The sequence below is a fragment of the Oncorhynchus mykiss genome, chromosome 22 (assembly GCF_057628025.1).
Source record: "Oncorhynchus mykiss isolate SJ-2025 chromosome 22, ASM5762802v1, whole genome shotgun sequence".
Classification (NCBI taxonomy): Eukaryota; Metazoa; Chordata; class Actinopteri; order Salmoniformes; family Salmonidae; genus Oncorhynchus; species Oncorhynchus mykiss.
Genome location: NC_143043.1, coordinates 11,064,102 through 11,078,469, shown reverse-complemented (window position 1 = coordinate 11,078,469; position 14,368 = coordinate 11,064,102). Strand labels below are relative to the sequence as shown.

At 41.5% G+C, this 14,368-nt stretch overlaps 1 protein-coding gene across 2 annotated transcripts; it reads right to left on the bottom strand.

The window, feature by feature from the left end:
• Positions 1 to 3,416: 3,416 nt before the first annotated feature.
• On the bottom strand, positions 3,417 to 12,088 carry LOC110501333 (T-cell surface glycoprotein CD3 zeta chain). Of its 2 annotated transcripts, XM_036958626.2 has the most exons (7): positions 11,888 to 12,085; positions 6,633 to 6,727; positions 6,388 to 6,432; positions 4,778 to 4,849; positions 4,641 to 4,676; positions 4,412 to 4,471; positions 3,417 to 4,081 (listed from the first exon to the last, which is right to left on the bottom strand). In XM_036958626.2, the coding sequence occupies exons 1-7, from the start codon at positions 11,943 to 11,945 to the stop codon at positions 3,980 to 3,982; spliced, it is 468 nt and encodes a 155-aa protein (XP_036814521.2). In that variant the 5' UTR covers positions 11,946 to 12,085; the 3' UTR covers positions 3,417 to 3,979. The 2 variants fall into 2 exon arrangements, with proteins under 2 accessions (XP_036814521.2, XP_090071528.1); XM_090215402.1 differs by lacking the exon at positions 6,388 to 6,432 and having other exon boundaries at positions 11,888 to 12,088.
• Between the last annotated feature and the right edge of the window lie 2,280 nt (positions 12,089 to 14,368).

The window sequence follows — 14,368 nt, the reverse complement described above, 5'->3', positions numbered from 1 at the left end:
ATCTAAAACTAGGACAAACTACTACTGCTATTTTCTAGTACTACTACTTATGGGGTATTTCCAGGTTTGAACAGGTTTGACATTATTTTGTGATCCTTGCCAAAGCAAAGCAAAAGCCTTTCTCTCTGCGGCTGGGTTGATGTCTCGATGCTGCTCACTTCACTGGTTTTCTGTCCTTGAGGTCATGGCAGGCCGAATGGGACTTGTACCTATTTGTAGTGCTGTTTGTAGTCGTGAACCATTGGCCATCGGCAACATGGGAAGTTACTGAAATATTTATCTGAGGAACGACTAAAGGATTAGAGATAAATATATATATACACAACTTATGTAAGATATTCATATTTTATATTTGAACTAGTATGTTATCAAGACTGAATGTAATGTTTTGTCATGCTTATACAAAAAAAAACGTACAAAAAAAACATTTTTATTAATGTCAAGACCAAAAACTTTGACCGCACCGCCTTGGTGCGTGATTTGCGGACACCTGTGCCCATTACATGTGTGGGTGTGGTCTCTTGAGTGAGAGAGGCTTGCTGTGGTGCTTCAATCGGACAGTCCCTGCTTGTACAGTTGCTAGGGGAACAAACAGACTGATGCGCCTGATCTTAATCTTTCATCTTTTTTGTCTGGTTGTTTGGTTTACTATGGATTTGAATTGATGTGCTGTTTTTAACAATCATTTGAATGTTTTTTTTTTTAGTACTTATGCCTTTAATTGTTTTGTATAGCATGAGAGGGCAAGATCACTGTCTTTCTAGGTTTGACAAAAGATTAACATTGACATTTATGCCTTATTGTTATTTAGAAGACAAGCATTGTAGCATATTGTTGTTTGTGCGACAGTGTATGAGAGTATTCTAGTGAGAGAGGCTACCTCCTCGCTAGTTTTTGTGTTTAGCTAGCTCACTCAGTGCATAGGTCTTTGCTGAAAATCTACAGTGTATTTTAGGCATAATTTGGGAGAGTGCTGTTCTGGCGCGGTTATGTTGCTACCTATGATTTTAGGGGTGACTCATACAGGTCGGAATACCTATAGAAAAGCTTTACTAATAACTGAACTCCAGCAATGGTGTGTGTGTGCGTGCGTGTGTGTGTGCGTGCGTGCGTGTTTGTGTGTGTGCGCGTGTGTGTGTGCGCATGTGCATTTATGATTGAGAGAAGGGAGTGCTGACTGCAGACCATGATGGTGCGTTTGTTTTCAGTTTACAGAAGAGAAAGATGAGATTATGATAAAATCATTCAAGGGAAGAAGGGGATGATAATATTGAATAGGTGTTTCCTCTGAGTATAAGACTTGTGAAGTTGTGGATCTCTATCTGGTTCGTCTGATGCTCTAGAAGTGGATCTGTGTTGATGCATGTGGTCTACCCCCCTGTGTGGTGGGTGTAAAGGGAAAGTGCAGAACGGCACCAGGAAGTCTGGGGTAACTAGCTGGGTTAAGGGAGCTGTTGTATACCTCATTTTTAACTCGAGACTAAGTGAAACCTGCTTTAATCTACTTTAGAAATTAAAAAATGTAAAGCTGAATATTATAAAAAACATAAACATAAACATCAAGGTCCTGTCAGAGAAGCCTACAGATGTCCGTTTTTAGTGTCCAGTGTCAGTTGCAGCCACCGGGGGGAGACACGCACCAGTACCAGAATGTCTGCTTATTTTTGTATAATATTTTTTTCACAAGAGCATAACCATCAGTCTCCCTAAACACACTGGCCTCTCAGACCTCAACCTCCAATTGTCTCATAAGGCTGAAAGTATTATCCACATTTTTCTTTGGTTTTACCTCTGAAATATTTACCACTAGTATGTACTTGATTTACCCCTCCATTCTGTTTTCTATGATTTGACAATCCTGCCCTATTTTTATTCTAATTTAGATTCTGAATGTAGATGTTGGTGTGTGTGTGTCTGTTCACCTGGTGGCACTCTGTCTTGCTGTACTCTCTTTCTTTCCTGTGGGAACGTTAACCAAAGACTTCTAAAGTGATTGTATATGGACTACACCATCTCTCACCCCTCTGCCTCACTATCCCATTAGACACACATTCAGCTGTGCACACCGGTAAAGTCAATACACCTATATGGCAGAGCTGTGTGTGCACCGTGAACACAACTGGTACCTGTAGCAGTGCCTGTGGATGGGGATATATTGAGTGTGGAGGGGCAAAGTGGGCTTCTCTGATGGACAGGTCAATTAACCAATCCCGTGGTGGCTGGGTGATGTTTGTTAATACACACTGAGGGTTGATCCTGTGCACACGGTTTATGCTCAGGACTCACTGTCTCTGTCTGTCTGTCTGTCTGAAGAACTGTTGCTAGGACACACATGTTCAAAGACTGTCACGAAAATACACTGTTTCTGCCTCTTGGGTACAGTGTGTCTGTTTGGCTCCAAGTCAGTGCATTGTAGTTGCCAGGACACATTGTCTCTAGGATACACATTCTCTGGTTCTAGGGTACTGTTTCTGTCCCTCTGTCTCATCTCCATTTTCTTTCTTACATTCCCTCCCTCATTTCTTATTATGTTTCTCGATTCTCTCTGTTCAGCTTTGACACTATGCATCATGGTCCTTCACTCTGCATGGCCTGTGTCCGATTGGCTAAACTGTTTGGCCAATGGGGTCCCAGGGAAGCTTTGTTTGATGCTTTATTCCAAGTGGGGAGTTGTAGGATCTCACAAGCATTATCCCAATGCAAAAATATCCAAATATTTAATGTTTTACAAACGCAAATACCAAAGATAACTCTCTGTCCTGTCACTCGCTCTCTCTCCCTTCCTCTCACCCTGCAGCTTGTGTATTAAGAGACAACCCCAGCACTGGCTTTAGTTCTAGCCTCAGTAATTCCAAAGCATAGATGTATATTTTGGTATATTTCTGAGAAACCTAAATGAAAAACTTCTCGTTTGTTTGGTGTATCGCTCTTTTTCTGTCACAGCATGGAACTAATTGCAGAACTGTCTTACACTTGGTAGGTTAAAGATATAGTATTTTTGTATGTTTTGGGTGTGTCAAATAATGTGTGTGATCATATCAGTCAACACGGCCCAAGTGACCATGGTTTTAAAAAAATATATAAAAAAAACAAAATAAGGTAAACCTGTACATATTACTTCTGTTTGTGGATTTTTGAGAAATGCATTCTGTAAAATCAGTTTGGGCTAAACTAAAGGAATGTGTCCACTGTATCGTCCCAGGCTGTAGTCTAGAACTCTGGGAGCCACGCTGTCGTTGTGACGCGCGGTTCTACCGTTCCAGTTTGGACTAGAACACTGCTCACTATGGACACATGCCTCAGATCCGACTACGAAACGCCCCCCCCCCCCCCCCCCCAGACATGGCGGGTGGTGGCATATAGAACTGAAAGATTGTGTAGAACATTTTAAAGTATGTGAATCAGGACACATGGTAGATTTGATGCATTTGTCTGCTGTATTTTATTTGTTTTTATATATTTTATATATATATATTATATATATATATTTTATATATATATATATATATATATATAAACAATATTTTACTGTAACTGTACAGTTCTCTTTAGTTGTAAACATCATTAAACCATTTTCCAAGTGTTTTAACATTGGAACGTGTACTTTGTCTTTTATTATGTTCAAAATATCAACATTACCACATACAGCCATAAAGGGCACAGAAAGCAGTCAATAAACTTAACAAATGACATGATAATACACATAGATAAGACATGCACACGTTTCTGCTGATTTGTAACATGCAATAACAGAGCAGGGAGTTGAGCTCAGGAGTAGAACACTGCTATAGCTAGAAAGCAGATAACCTTCTATGTTGTTATCTTCAGAGATATAAGCTGACTGGGGGATCAGTGCAGGGGAGATCTGCCTATGGAGTAAACAGCTGCCTCCGTGCCGAGGGCTGACTGGGATCAGTGCAGGGGAGATCTGCCAATGGAGTAAACAGCTGCCTCCGTGCCGAGGGCTGACTGGGTCAGATCAGTTTGGAGGTGGTGGCAGGGCGGAGGGCCGGGTCTGAGTCTGGGTGTTGGGTGCACTGAGAGGCTGGGGGACCTTGGCTTTCTTGTCCTTCTTGCGAGTCTGTGAGGAGAGAGAACCCACAGGAAGAATGTGTAGGTTAATAGCCTTCAGGAGCTTTTCTACAGATTAAGTTGGACAACAACATTTCACTTGTGTTGCCCTAGTTTTGTCATGTAAGTTTGATAGCAGTTTTATGACACGCTGATGACTATCCACAGTATAGGATATGGATGGCAGAGTAGAGATTTCATCTTTCCATCTCTCAAATGTACATAACCTATAGATTTTCAATGTTCTATGTCACAATACCAGTAAATGCAGATATGTAGTTCACATGACTCAGCACAGGGGGCTGAGTCATGTGTTTTGTTCACTACATGTGACTCTTACCCTCCCCTTGGACTCGATCACCTGGTAGGCCTCACTCCCATCATCTTTTATCTGGAGAGCCTAGAAAACAAAACAAGTTTTATGGTATTGGTCAATGAATGAATAAAGCGCCCCTGGAATGGAAGGCTTGCAGAAGTTGATGAACCTGCATTTAGGATCACAGTGTTCTGCAACATCTCAGAATTGGAACACGGTTATAAGCCTGTGGTATATAAGGAGTAGTCCTTACCTGGTATGTGTCGCTACTAGCTTCCTGTCTGCGCTTCTAAGAGGGACAACCACAAACATGAACGCATTAAAAAGACTGTGCTCAGAATTATAACACGGCCTCTCTCACACGCTAGTCATAATAGCCCTCTCACTCACCCGTCTAGTAGCTGCAGTCTGGTCAGTCCTTAGATCCTCATAGTCGTCAGCAATAGTACCCGTCAGGAGTTCCTTTACAAAAACATACAGTACCAGTCAAACTTTGGACATACCTACTCGTTCAAGGGTTTAATTTTTATTTTTTATTTTCTACATTGCAGAATAATAGGGAAGACATCAAAACTATGAAATAACACATATGGAATCATGTAGTAACCAAAAAAGTGTTAAACAAATCCAAATATATTTTATATTTGAGATTCTTCAAAGTAGCCACCCTTTGCCTTGATGACAGCTTTGCACACTCTCATTTCAAGAACTTCGAAAGTTTCTCAAGTGCAGTCGCAAAAACCATCAAGCACTGATGAATCTGGCTCTCATGAGGACCGCCACAGGAAAGGAAGACCCAGAGTTACCTCTGCTGCAGAGGATAAGTTCATTAGAGGTACCAGCCTCAGAAATTGCAGGCCAAATAAATGCTTTACAGAGTTCAAGTAACAGACACATCAACTGTTCAGAGGAGACTGTGTGAATCAGGCCTTCATGGTCGAATTGCTGCATTAGAAACCACTACTAAAGGACACCAATAATAAGAAGAGATTTGCTTGGGCCAAGAAACACGAGCAATGGACATTAGAATGGTGGAAATCTGTCCTTTGGTCTGATGAGTCCAAATTTGAGATTTTTGGCTCCAACCACCGTGTCTTTGTAAAACGCAGAGTAGGTGAATAGATGATCTCTGCATGTGTGGTTCCCACCGTGAAACATGGAGGTGGTGTGGGGGTGCTTTGCTGGTGACACTGTCAGTGATTTATTTAGAATTCAAGGCACACTTAACAAGCATGGCTACAACAGCGATACGCCATCCCATCTGGTTTGTGCTTAGTGGACTATAATTTGTTTTTCAACAGGATAAAAACCAAACACACCTCCAGGCTGTGTAAGGGCTATTTGACCAAGGAGGAGAGTGATGGAGTGTTGCATCAGATGACCTGGCCTCCACAATCACCCGACCTCTACCCAATTGAGATGGTTTGGGATGAGTTGGGCCGCAGAGTGAAGGAAATCCAGTCAATAAGTGCTCAGCATATGTGGGAACTCCTTCAAGACTGTTGGAAAAGCATTCCAGGTGAAGCTGGTTGAGAGAATACTATGGCGAGAGTCTGCAAAGCTGTCATCAAGGCAAAGGGTGGCTACTTTGAAGAATCTAAAATATAAACTATATTTTGATTTGTTTAACACGTTTTTGGTTACTACATTATTCCATATGTGTTATTTCATAGTTTTGATGTCTTCACTATTAATCTACAAAGTAGAAACAGTAAAAATAAAGAAAAACCCTTGAATGAGAAGGTGTGTCCAAACTTTTGACCAGTACTGTACATTCAGAATGTCAGTACCATGTCATGTCCATGATGCCACTATACACACCACACACACACACACACACACACACACACACACACACACACACACACACACACACACACACACACACACACACACACACACACACACACACACACACACACACACACACACGGTATGGGACATTGTAACACACACACACAGACACAGACACAGACACGGTATGGGACATTGTAGCTCACTGCATATGTGGAGTCCTCCACAGGTGCAGTTACAGACTTGCCCCACTATAGACAGAGAGAAGAGGGGAGGAGCAGAAACAAGGAGTGGATAACACTGTTCTACATCCACTTCTATGTATTCAATTGAACGATAACACGCCTCTGTAACATGTGCACTAACTCATCCTCACTGTATACACTTACATAACTAGTACCTCATCATTGGTAGACAATGGAAGGCATTACCCACCTGTATTGTGACTCACCTTCACTTTGAAGAATAGAACGGTGGTGATGATGGAGTAGAGAATCAGGACTCCGTCCAGTATGTAGCAGATGACCGGTTCATTCAATGAAGCCTCTACAGGGCACACAGAAGATGAAGAGTCTTTAAAACACAGACAGGGCACACACACGAGCGCAGAGAAGGAGGAGGTATAATAATACTTCAACTGTAGTTTACATACACCTCAGCCAAATACATTTAAACTCAGTTGTTCACAATTCCTGACATTTAATCCTAGTAAAAATTCCCTGTTTTAGGTCAGTTAGGATCACCACTTTATTTTAAGAATGTGAAATGTCAGAATAATAGTAGAGCAAATGATTTATTTCAGCTGTTATTCATTTCATCACATTCAAAGTGGGTCAGAAGTTAACATACACTCAATTAGTATTTGGTAGCATTGCCTTTAAATTGTTTAACTTGGGTCAAACGTTTTAGGGTAGCCTTCCACAAGCTTCCCACAAGAAGTTGCGTGAATTTTGGCCCATTCCTCCTGACAGAGCTGGTGTAACTGAGTCAGGTTGGTAGGCCTCCTTGCTCGCACACGCTTTTTCACTTCTGCCCACAAATATTCTATAGGATTGAGGTCAGGGCTTTGTGAAGGCCACTCCAATACCTTGACTTTGTTGTCCTTAAGCCATTTTTACACAACTTTGGAAGTATGCTTGGGGTCATTGTCCATTTGAAAGACCCATTTGCAACCAAGCTTTAACTGATGTCTTGAGATGCTGCTTCAATATATCCACATAATAGTCTTCCCTCATGACGCCATCTATTTTGTGAAGTGCACCAGTCCCTCCTGCAGCAAAGCACCCCCACAACATGATGCTGCCACCAGAGGACATTTCTCCAAAAAGTACGATCTTTGTCCCCATGTGCAGTTGCAAACCGTGTTCTGGCTTTTTTATGGCGATTTTGGAGCAGTGGCTTCTTCCTTGATGAGCGGCCTTTCAGGTTTTGTCGATATAGGACTTGTTTTACTGTGGATATAGATACTTTTGTACCCGTTTCTTCCAGCATCTTCACAAGGTCCTTTGCTGTTGTTCTGGGATTGATTTGCATTTTTCGCACCAAAGTACGTTAATCTCTAAGAGACAGAACGCGTCTCCTTCCTGAGCGGTATGACGGCTGCGTGGTCCCATGGTGTTTATACTTGCGTACTATTGTTTGTACAGATAAACGTGGTACCTTCAGGCGTTTGGAAATTGCTCCCAAGGATGAACCAGACTGGTGGTCTACAATTTTTTTTCTGATTTCTTTTGATTTTCCCATGATGTCAAGCAAAGATGCACTGAGTTTGAAGGTGGGCCTTGAAATACATCCACAGGTACACCTCCAATTGACTCAAATTGTGTCAATTAGCCTATAATAAGCTTCTAAAGCCATGACATCATTTTCTGGAATTTTCCAAGCTGTTTAAAGGCACAGTCAATTTAGTGTATGTAAACTTCTGACCCACTGGAATTGTGATACAGTGAATTATAAGTGAAATAATCTGTCTGTAAACAATTGTTGGAAAGATTACGTGTGTCATGCACAAAGTAGATGTCCTAACTGACTTGCCAAAACTATAGTTTGTTAACAAGAAATTTGTGGAGTGGTTGAAGAACGACTTTTAATGACTTCAACCTAAGTGTATGTTAACTTCCGACTATAAGCAAACCAGCCATTGTATTGAATAGATGGAATTAGATTATGATAGTACCGATGAGTGAATGTGCTTATTTCATCAGGAATATTTGATGTGTATGAAATTTTTGGGTGAAATTTGCATTAAAAAACTGAATAATTGCCCATGATTCTGCACCGTTGGATAGTTGTTCTTCCAATTTTGAGCATCATGATTTAGTGACGGCAAAGAAAATGTTTTGATCTTCTGGAATTGTTTAACTTTCTGTTTGTGTGCTTGGACTCAAGATGCAGTATAAGTATATGAGCTTGGGTTAATCTTTTGCAGTACTGTTCTTTTGATGGATGTGTTTGCATGGTATAATATAGTTCTGACAAATGTATTTATGTTTTGAGAAGGCAACTACATTTTCAAAACATATTTACTGTTTTGCAAAATGCCACAGAGGTGTGTGTCTTGTGGACCCTGTTTTTGAAAATCAACATTGTTACAAAAAAAAAATGCTTGTACTCGATTGAGAAAAACTGTAAATGGGTGAATGGATACTTAACTAGAAAGGAGAATGGGGTAGTACTGAGCACAGAGCTGTACCTACAGTGCCTTGCGAAAGTATTTGGCCCCCTTGAACCTTTTGCCACATTTCAGGCTTCAAACATAAAGATATAAAACTGTATTTTTTTGTGAAGAATCAACAACAAGTGGGACACAATCATGAAGTGGAACGACATTTATTGGATATTTCAAACTTTTTTAACAAATCAAAAACTGAAAAATTGGGTGTGCAAAATTATTCAGCCCCTTTACTTTCAGTGCAGCAAACTCTCTCCAGAAGTTCAGTGAGGATCTCTGAATGATCCAATGTTGACCTAAATGACTAATGATGATAAATACAATCCACCTGTGTGTAATCAAGTCTCCGTATAAATGCAGCTGCACTGTGATAGTCTCAGAGGTCCGTTAAAAGCGCAGAGAGCATCATGAAGAACAAGGAACACACCAGGCAGGTCCGAGATACTGTTGTGAAGAAGTTTAAAGCCGGATTTGGATACAAAAAGATTTCCCAAGCTTTAAACATCCCAAGGAGCACTGTGAAAGCGATAATATTGAAATGGAAGGAGTATCAGACCACTGCAAATCTACCAAGACCTAGCCGTCCCTCTAAACTTTCAGCTCATACAAGGAGAAGACTGATCAGAGATGCAGCCAAGAGGCCCATGATCACTCTGGATGAACTGCAGAGATCTACAGCTGAGGTGGGAGACTCTGTCCATAGGACAACAATCAGTCGTATATTGCACAAATCTGGCCTTTATGGAAGAGTGGCAAGAAGAAAGCCATTTCTTAAAGATATCCATAAAAAGTGTCGTTTAAAGTTTGCCACAAGCCACCTGGGAGACACACCAAACATGTGGAAGAAGGTGCTCTGGTCAGATGAAACCAAAATTAAACTTTTTGGCAACAATGCAAAACGTTATGTTTGGCGTAAAAGCAACACAGCTGAACACACCATCCCCACTGTCAAACATGGTGGTGGCAGCATCATGGTTTGGGCCTGCTTTTCTTCAGCAGGGACAGGGAAGATGGTTAAAATTGATGGGAAGATGGATGGAGCCAAATACAGGACCATTCTGGAAGAAAACCTGATGGAGTCTGCAAAAGACCTGAGACTGGGACGGAGATTTGTCTTCCAACAAGACAATGATACAAAACATAAAGCAAAATCTACAATGGAATGGTTCAAAAATAAACATATCCAGGTGTTAGAATGGCCAAGTCAAAGTCCAGACCTGAATCCAATCGAGAATCTGTGGAAAGAACTGAAAACTGCTATTCACAAATGCTCTCCATCCAACCTCACTGAGCTCGAGCTGTTTTGCAAGGAGGAATGGGAAAAAATTTCATCTCTCGATGTGCAAAACTGATAGAGACATACCCAAAGCGACTTACAGCTGTAATCGCAGCAAAAGGTGGCGCTACAAAGTATTAACTTAAAGGGGCTGAATAATTTTGCACGCCCAATTTTTCAGTTTTTGATTTGTTAAAAAAGTTTGAAATATCCAATAAATGTCGTTCCACTTCATGATTGTGTCCCACTTGTTGTTGATTCTTCACAAAAAAATACAGTTTTATATCTTTATGTTTGAAGCCTGAAATGCGGCAAAAGGTCGCAAAGTTCAAGGGGGCCGAATACATTCGCAAGGCACTGTATATTTACATTCGTGGAATTTGGAGACATTTTACTACAGTACACTAATGTAAGAGAAAGTCTGCATATAATCGGAAATATAGATAACAGTCTCCCTGTCACTAAAAAGGGGGAGCTCTATATCTCTCTCAATCTTTCTGTGGTTTGCCTCCACACTATGTAGTTCAGTGGTTTCTAGAGAAGCTGTTGCTTGGGTAATTTCTTGCACTTATTAGTGTAAGAAAGGTGTGGGGGGGAAATGCATGAGACCATTGAGCTGGGGCCAGCTGGTGATCATCTACATTTCTACAAGATGTAGGATCTTAATCAGAGACAGTTTGCTACAGCAAGAAAATAATCCTGCAGCAACAGCAAATGTGAATTATTTTGTGGGTTATAATAAATATACATTTTTTTAGGGGTTGATTCATTTTTCGTTAGGGCAAATCAAGTCTGTTTCATTCCCACTTTTTTAAAACTCAAATACACTACAAGTTTGATTTTCCTTCTTTGCAGGGAAATTCTCAGCAACAAAATAGTGATCAATTAAGATCCTACATCTGTACAGGTGCACGCATGCAGACACACACACACACACACACACACACACACACACACACACACACACACACACACACACACACACACACACACACACACACACACACACACACACACACCTAATTGCGGATATTGACCTGCACACATGAATGTATGGTATGTTAGGATTACTTCATTGGAAAGATTCACTTTTTGGAGTTTTGATTTTGCATCAAGGACTTTATTTCAAATTCACTATTGAGTCACCCTCTTTATTCAGCAGCAACATTGTCTCAGAATAATCACTCTCTAGTTTTCAGTTATCAAACACCAACAGGTGCTACTCTTTCGCATATGTGTATGTCTGTGACTTTGCCATTCTGGTAATGCGGAAACGAACAAGGCCACGTCTAAGCTTTCATGTTCTTCGCAGACTCTAAAAATAGACGCGTAGAAAGGTAGCCCCTCAATCACAAACATGAACAGATAGGTAGGGTACAGAGCACTAAATCTCCTGGAGCCTGCCTCTCTCTCCTGACCAGGGGGAGGACACTCTCCGTACTCAGGATAGAGCACCTCTGGGTGGGTAAGGAGGTGAAGGCGGTGAGGGTGGGAGAGGAACGCCATCGAAGGGCTTTGGACAGAGCATATACACAGTAGCACAGGAAACGTACTATCTAGCCACACTAGAAAGCATTAAAGTCAATTTCTAACCAAACAAACAACTTTAATGTATCATTTTCCTAACCTTAGCCCTCACACATAAATTCAGAACCAACAGCTCATATACTCGCTGAACAGTTTTGATGGTATCGCCACTTCTGTGCAGTCTACCATGGCTATTTAGTAACTACCGTAATACATCTAGGTTGGCACTTACCTGCAGAAGAAAAAAACATCAGCATCAGCATGACACCTGTCCTCCATGTAATGGTCATCCTCTTTTCTCTATTTCTCTGCAAGGACACAGGTGATGAACCCTCTCTTTTGGTCCTGGGCTGAATGATGGGCGCTAGCTCTAGAGGGCTCTCTTCATTTTTTTTCTCTCTCTCTCTCTCTCTCTCTCTCTCTGATCACAGGAAGTGGCTGCACTGACACCAATGTATTTGCCCCCCCCCCCTCTCTCTCCTACATTCTCTACATCTATCTAAGCTTCTTATTTTTACCTCCCTAAGCATATATACTTGTCTTTTTCTGTCTTAGTTTTCTCGCTGTCTCTTCCTCTCTCTAACCACCACTCTTTCTCTATTTTACGCCCATATCCCTTTCTCTTAGCATTTGTTTTTCCGTAGTGTAAGTTCAGCTCCTCAGTATCTCCATTTGTAACAGATTTCATGCTTTATCAACAGACAGCCTATGAATGTAAAAATCAACTTCATTTTCTAAAGGTACTGTGTGCTTCCTCCGGCTGTCAAATAAAGCAATAATAAACAAGAGGGTAAGCATTACTGTGATTATTGGCATGACTGGATTGTTAAACCTGCAAGAGCCTAAATTCGGTTGCTGTTGTTACAGCCCACAGGGACATATCACAAAAACGTGCAATCTACCCCACCATGGCAAGGTGCCAGCTCTAGTATTGTACACAGCGAGCAAGGATATCAAATTATCAAAACATTTCAAAGCTAAGGTAAGGAATAACTTGATCTCTAATGGTGTACCATTGATATCAACATGTGAGTTTTTATTTTTTGGTGCTTATATAAACTCAGCAAAAAAAAGAAACGGCCCCTTTTCAGGACACTGTTTTTCAAAGATACTTCGTAAAAATCCAAATAACTTCACAGATCTTCATTGTAAAGGGTTTAAACACGGTTTCCCATGCTTGTTCAATGAACCATAAACATTTAATGAGCATGCACCTGTGGAACGGTCGTTAAGATACTAACAGCTTACAGACGGTAGGTCAGTTAGGTCCTCACCAGACATCACCGGCAACAACGTTGCCTATGGGCACGGACCCACCAGACCAGGCAGGACTGGCAAAAAGTGCTCTTCACTGACGAGTTGCGGTTTTGTCTCACCAGGGGTGATGGTCGGATTCGCGTTTATCGTCGAAGGAATGAGTGTTACACCGAACCCTGTACTCTGGAGCGGGATCGATTGGGGATTGGAGGTGAAGGGTCCGTCATGGTCTGGGGCGGTGTGTCACAGCATCATCGGATGGAGCTTGTTGTCATTGCAGGCAATCTCAACGCTGTGAGTTGCAGGGAAGACATCCTCCTCCCTCATGTGGTACCCTTCCCGCAGGCTCATCCTGACATGACCATCCAGCATGACAATGCCATCAGCCATACTGCTCGTTTTGTGTGTGATTTCCTGCAAGACAGGAATGTCAGTGTTCTGCCATGGCCAGTGAAGAGCCTGGACCTCAATGCCATTGAGCACTTCTGGGACCTGTTGGATCGGAGGGTGAGCGCTAGGGCCATTCCCCCAGAAATGTCTGGGAATTTGCATGTGCCTTGGTGGAAGAGTGGGGTAACATCTCACAGCAAGAACTTGCAAATCTGGTGCAGTCCATGAAGAGGAGCTGCACTGCTGTACTTACTGCAGCTGGTTGCCACACCAGATACTGACTGTTAACTTTTGATTTTGACCCCCCCTTTGTTCAGCGACACATTATTCCATTTCTGTTAGTCACATGTCTGTGGAACTTGTTCAGTTTATGTCTCAGTTGTTAAATCTTATGTTAATACAAATATTTACACATGTTAAGTTTGCTGCAAATAAACGCAGTTGACAGTGAGAGGAGTTTATGTTGTAGCTTAGACCCTATTTTAAATCTTCGGAAGTTGTAGTTGAGGACTTGGTGGACTGGATATTCTTTAGGGTTAGGTTTTACTTAGGACTGCGTTCTCTTCCAGGTGCTGGTAAGGGCACAGATGACAGACCGGTAGGATTCCAGTTGAGGTTGTTTAATGACGCTGATTCACATAGAGCAGTAACGGCACAGCACAGCGTATTGCTTGACAATTGTGTTTTAACCAAGAGTGTGTACGGTTCTGAAAAGGGGGAAATTAAGTACAATAGGAAATGGCAGGTATAGGCTTAATACAACCTCCAATTACATTACATATTGTAGCAATATTATTTATATCTGCTGCACATGCCAATACAACCTAATGACATGGCTGTGACTTCACTAATGAATGATCAGAGGTGTGCAACTACAGTACACAGTACTACTGAGTAGCACCATCATCCTCACACAACTGCATGAACTTGAATGTATAATGCATCCACAAGGCTCATTGCTAACAAAACCCACATAATCTATACAGTATACATCCATATAACCACTGGGCATAAGACTAGACACTGAAATGCTAAATGTCTGAAATGAGATGACAGAAACAACAGG

Excerpts from the sequence above, each read along its gene's own strand:
- LOC110501333 (XM_036958626.2), bottom strand. The coding sequence starts at position 11,945 with ATGACCATTACATGGAGGACAGGTGTCATGCTGATGCTGATGTTTTTT. Across the intron at positions 4,850-6,387 it reads TGGAGGACTCCACATATGCA|GAACTCCTGACGGGTACTAT; the intron begins GTGAGCTACAAT and ends GTTTTTGTAAAG. Across the intron at positions 4,677-4,777 it reads AGACTGCAGCTACTAGACGG|AAGCGCAGACAGGAAGCTAG; the intron begins GTGAGTGAGAGG and ends TGTCCCTCTTAG.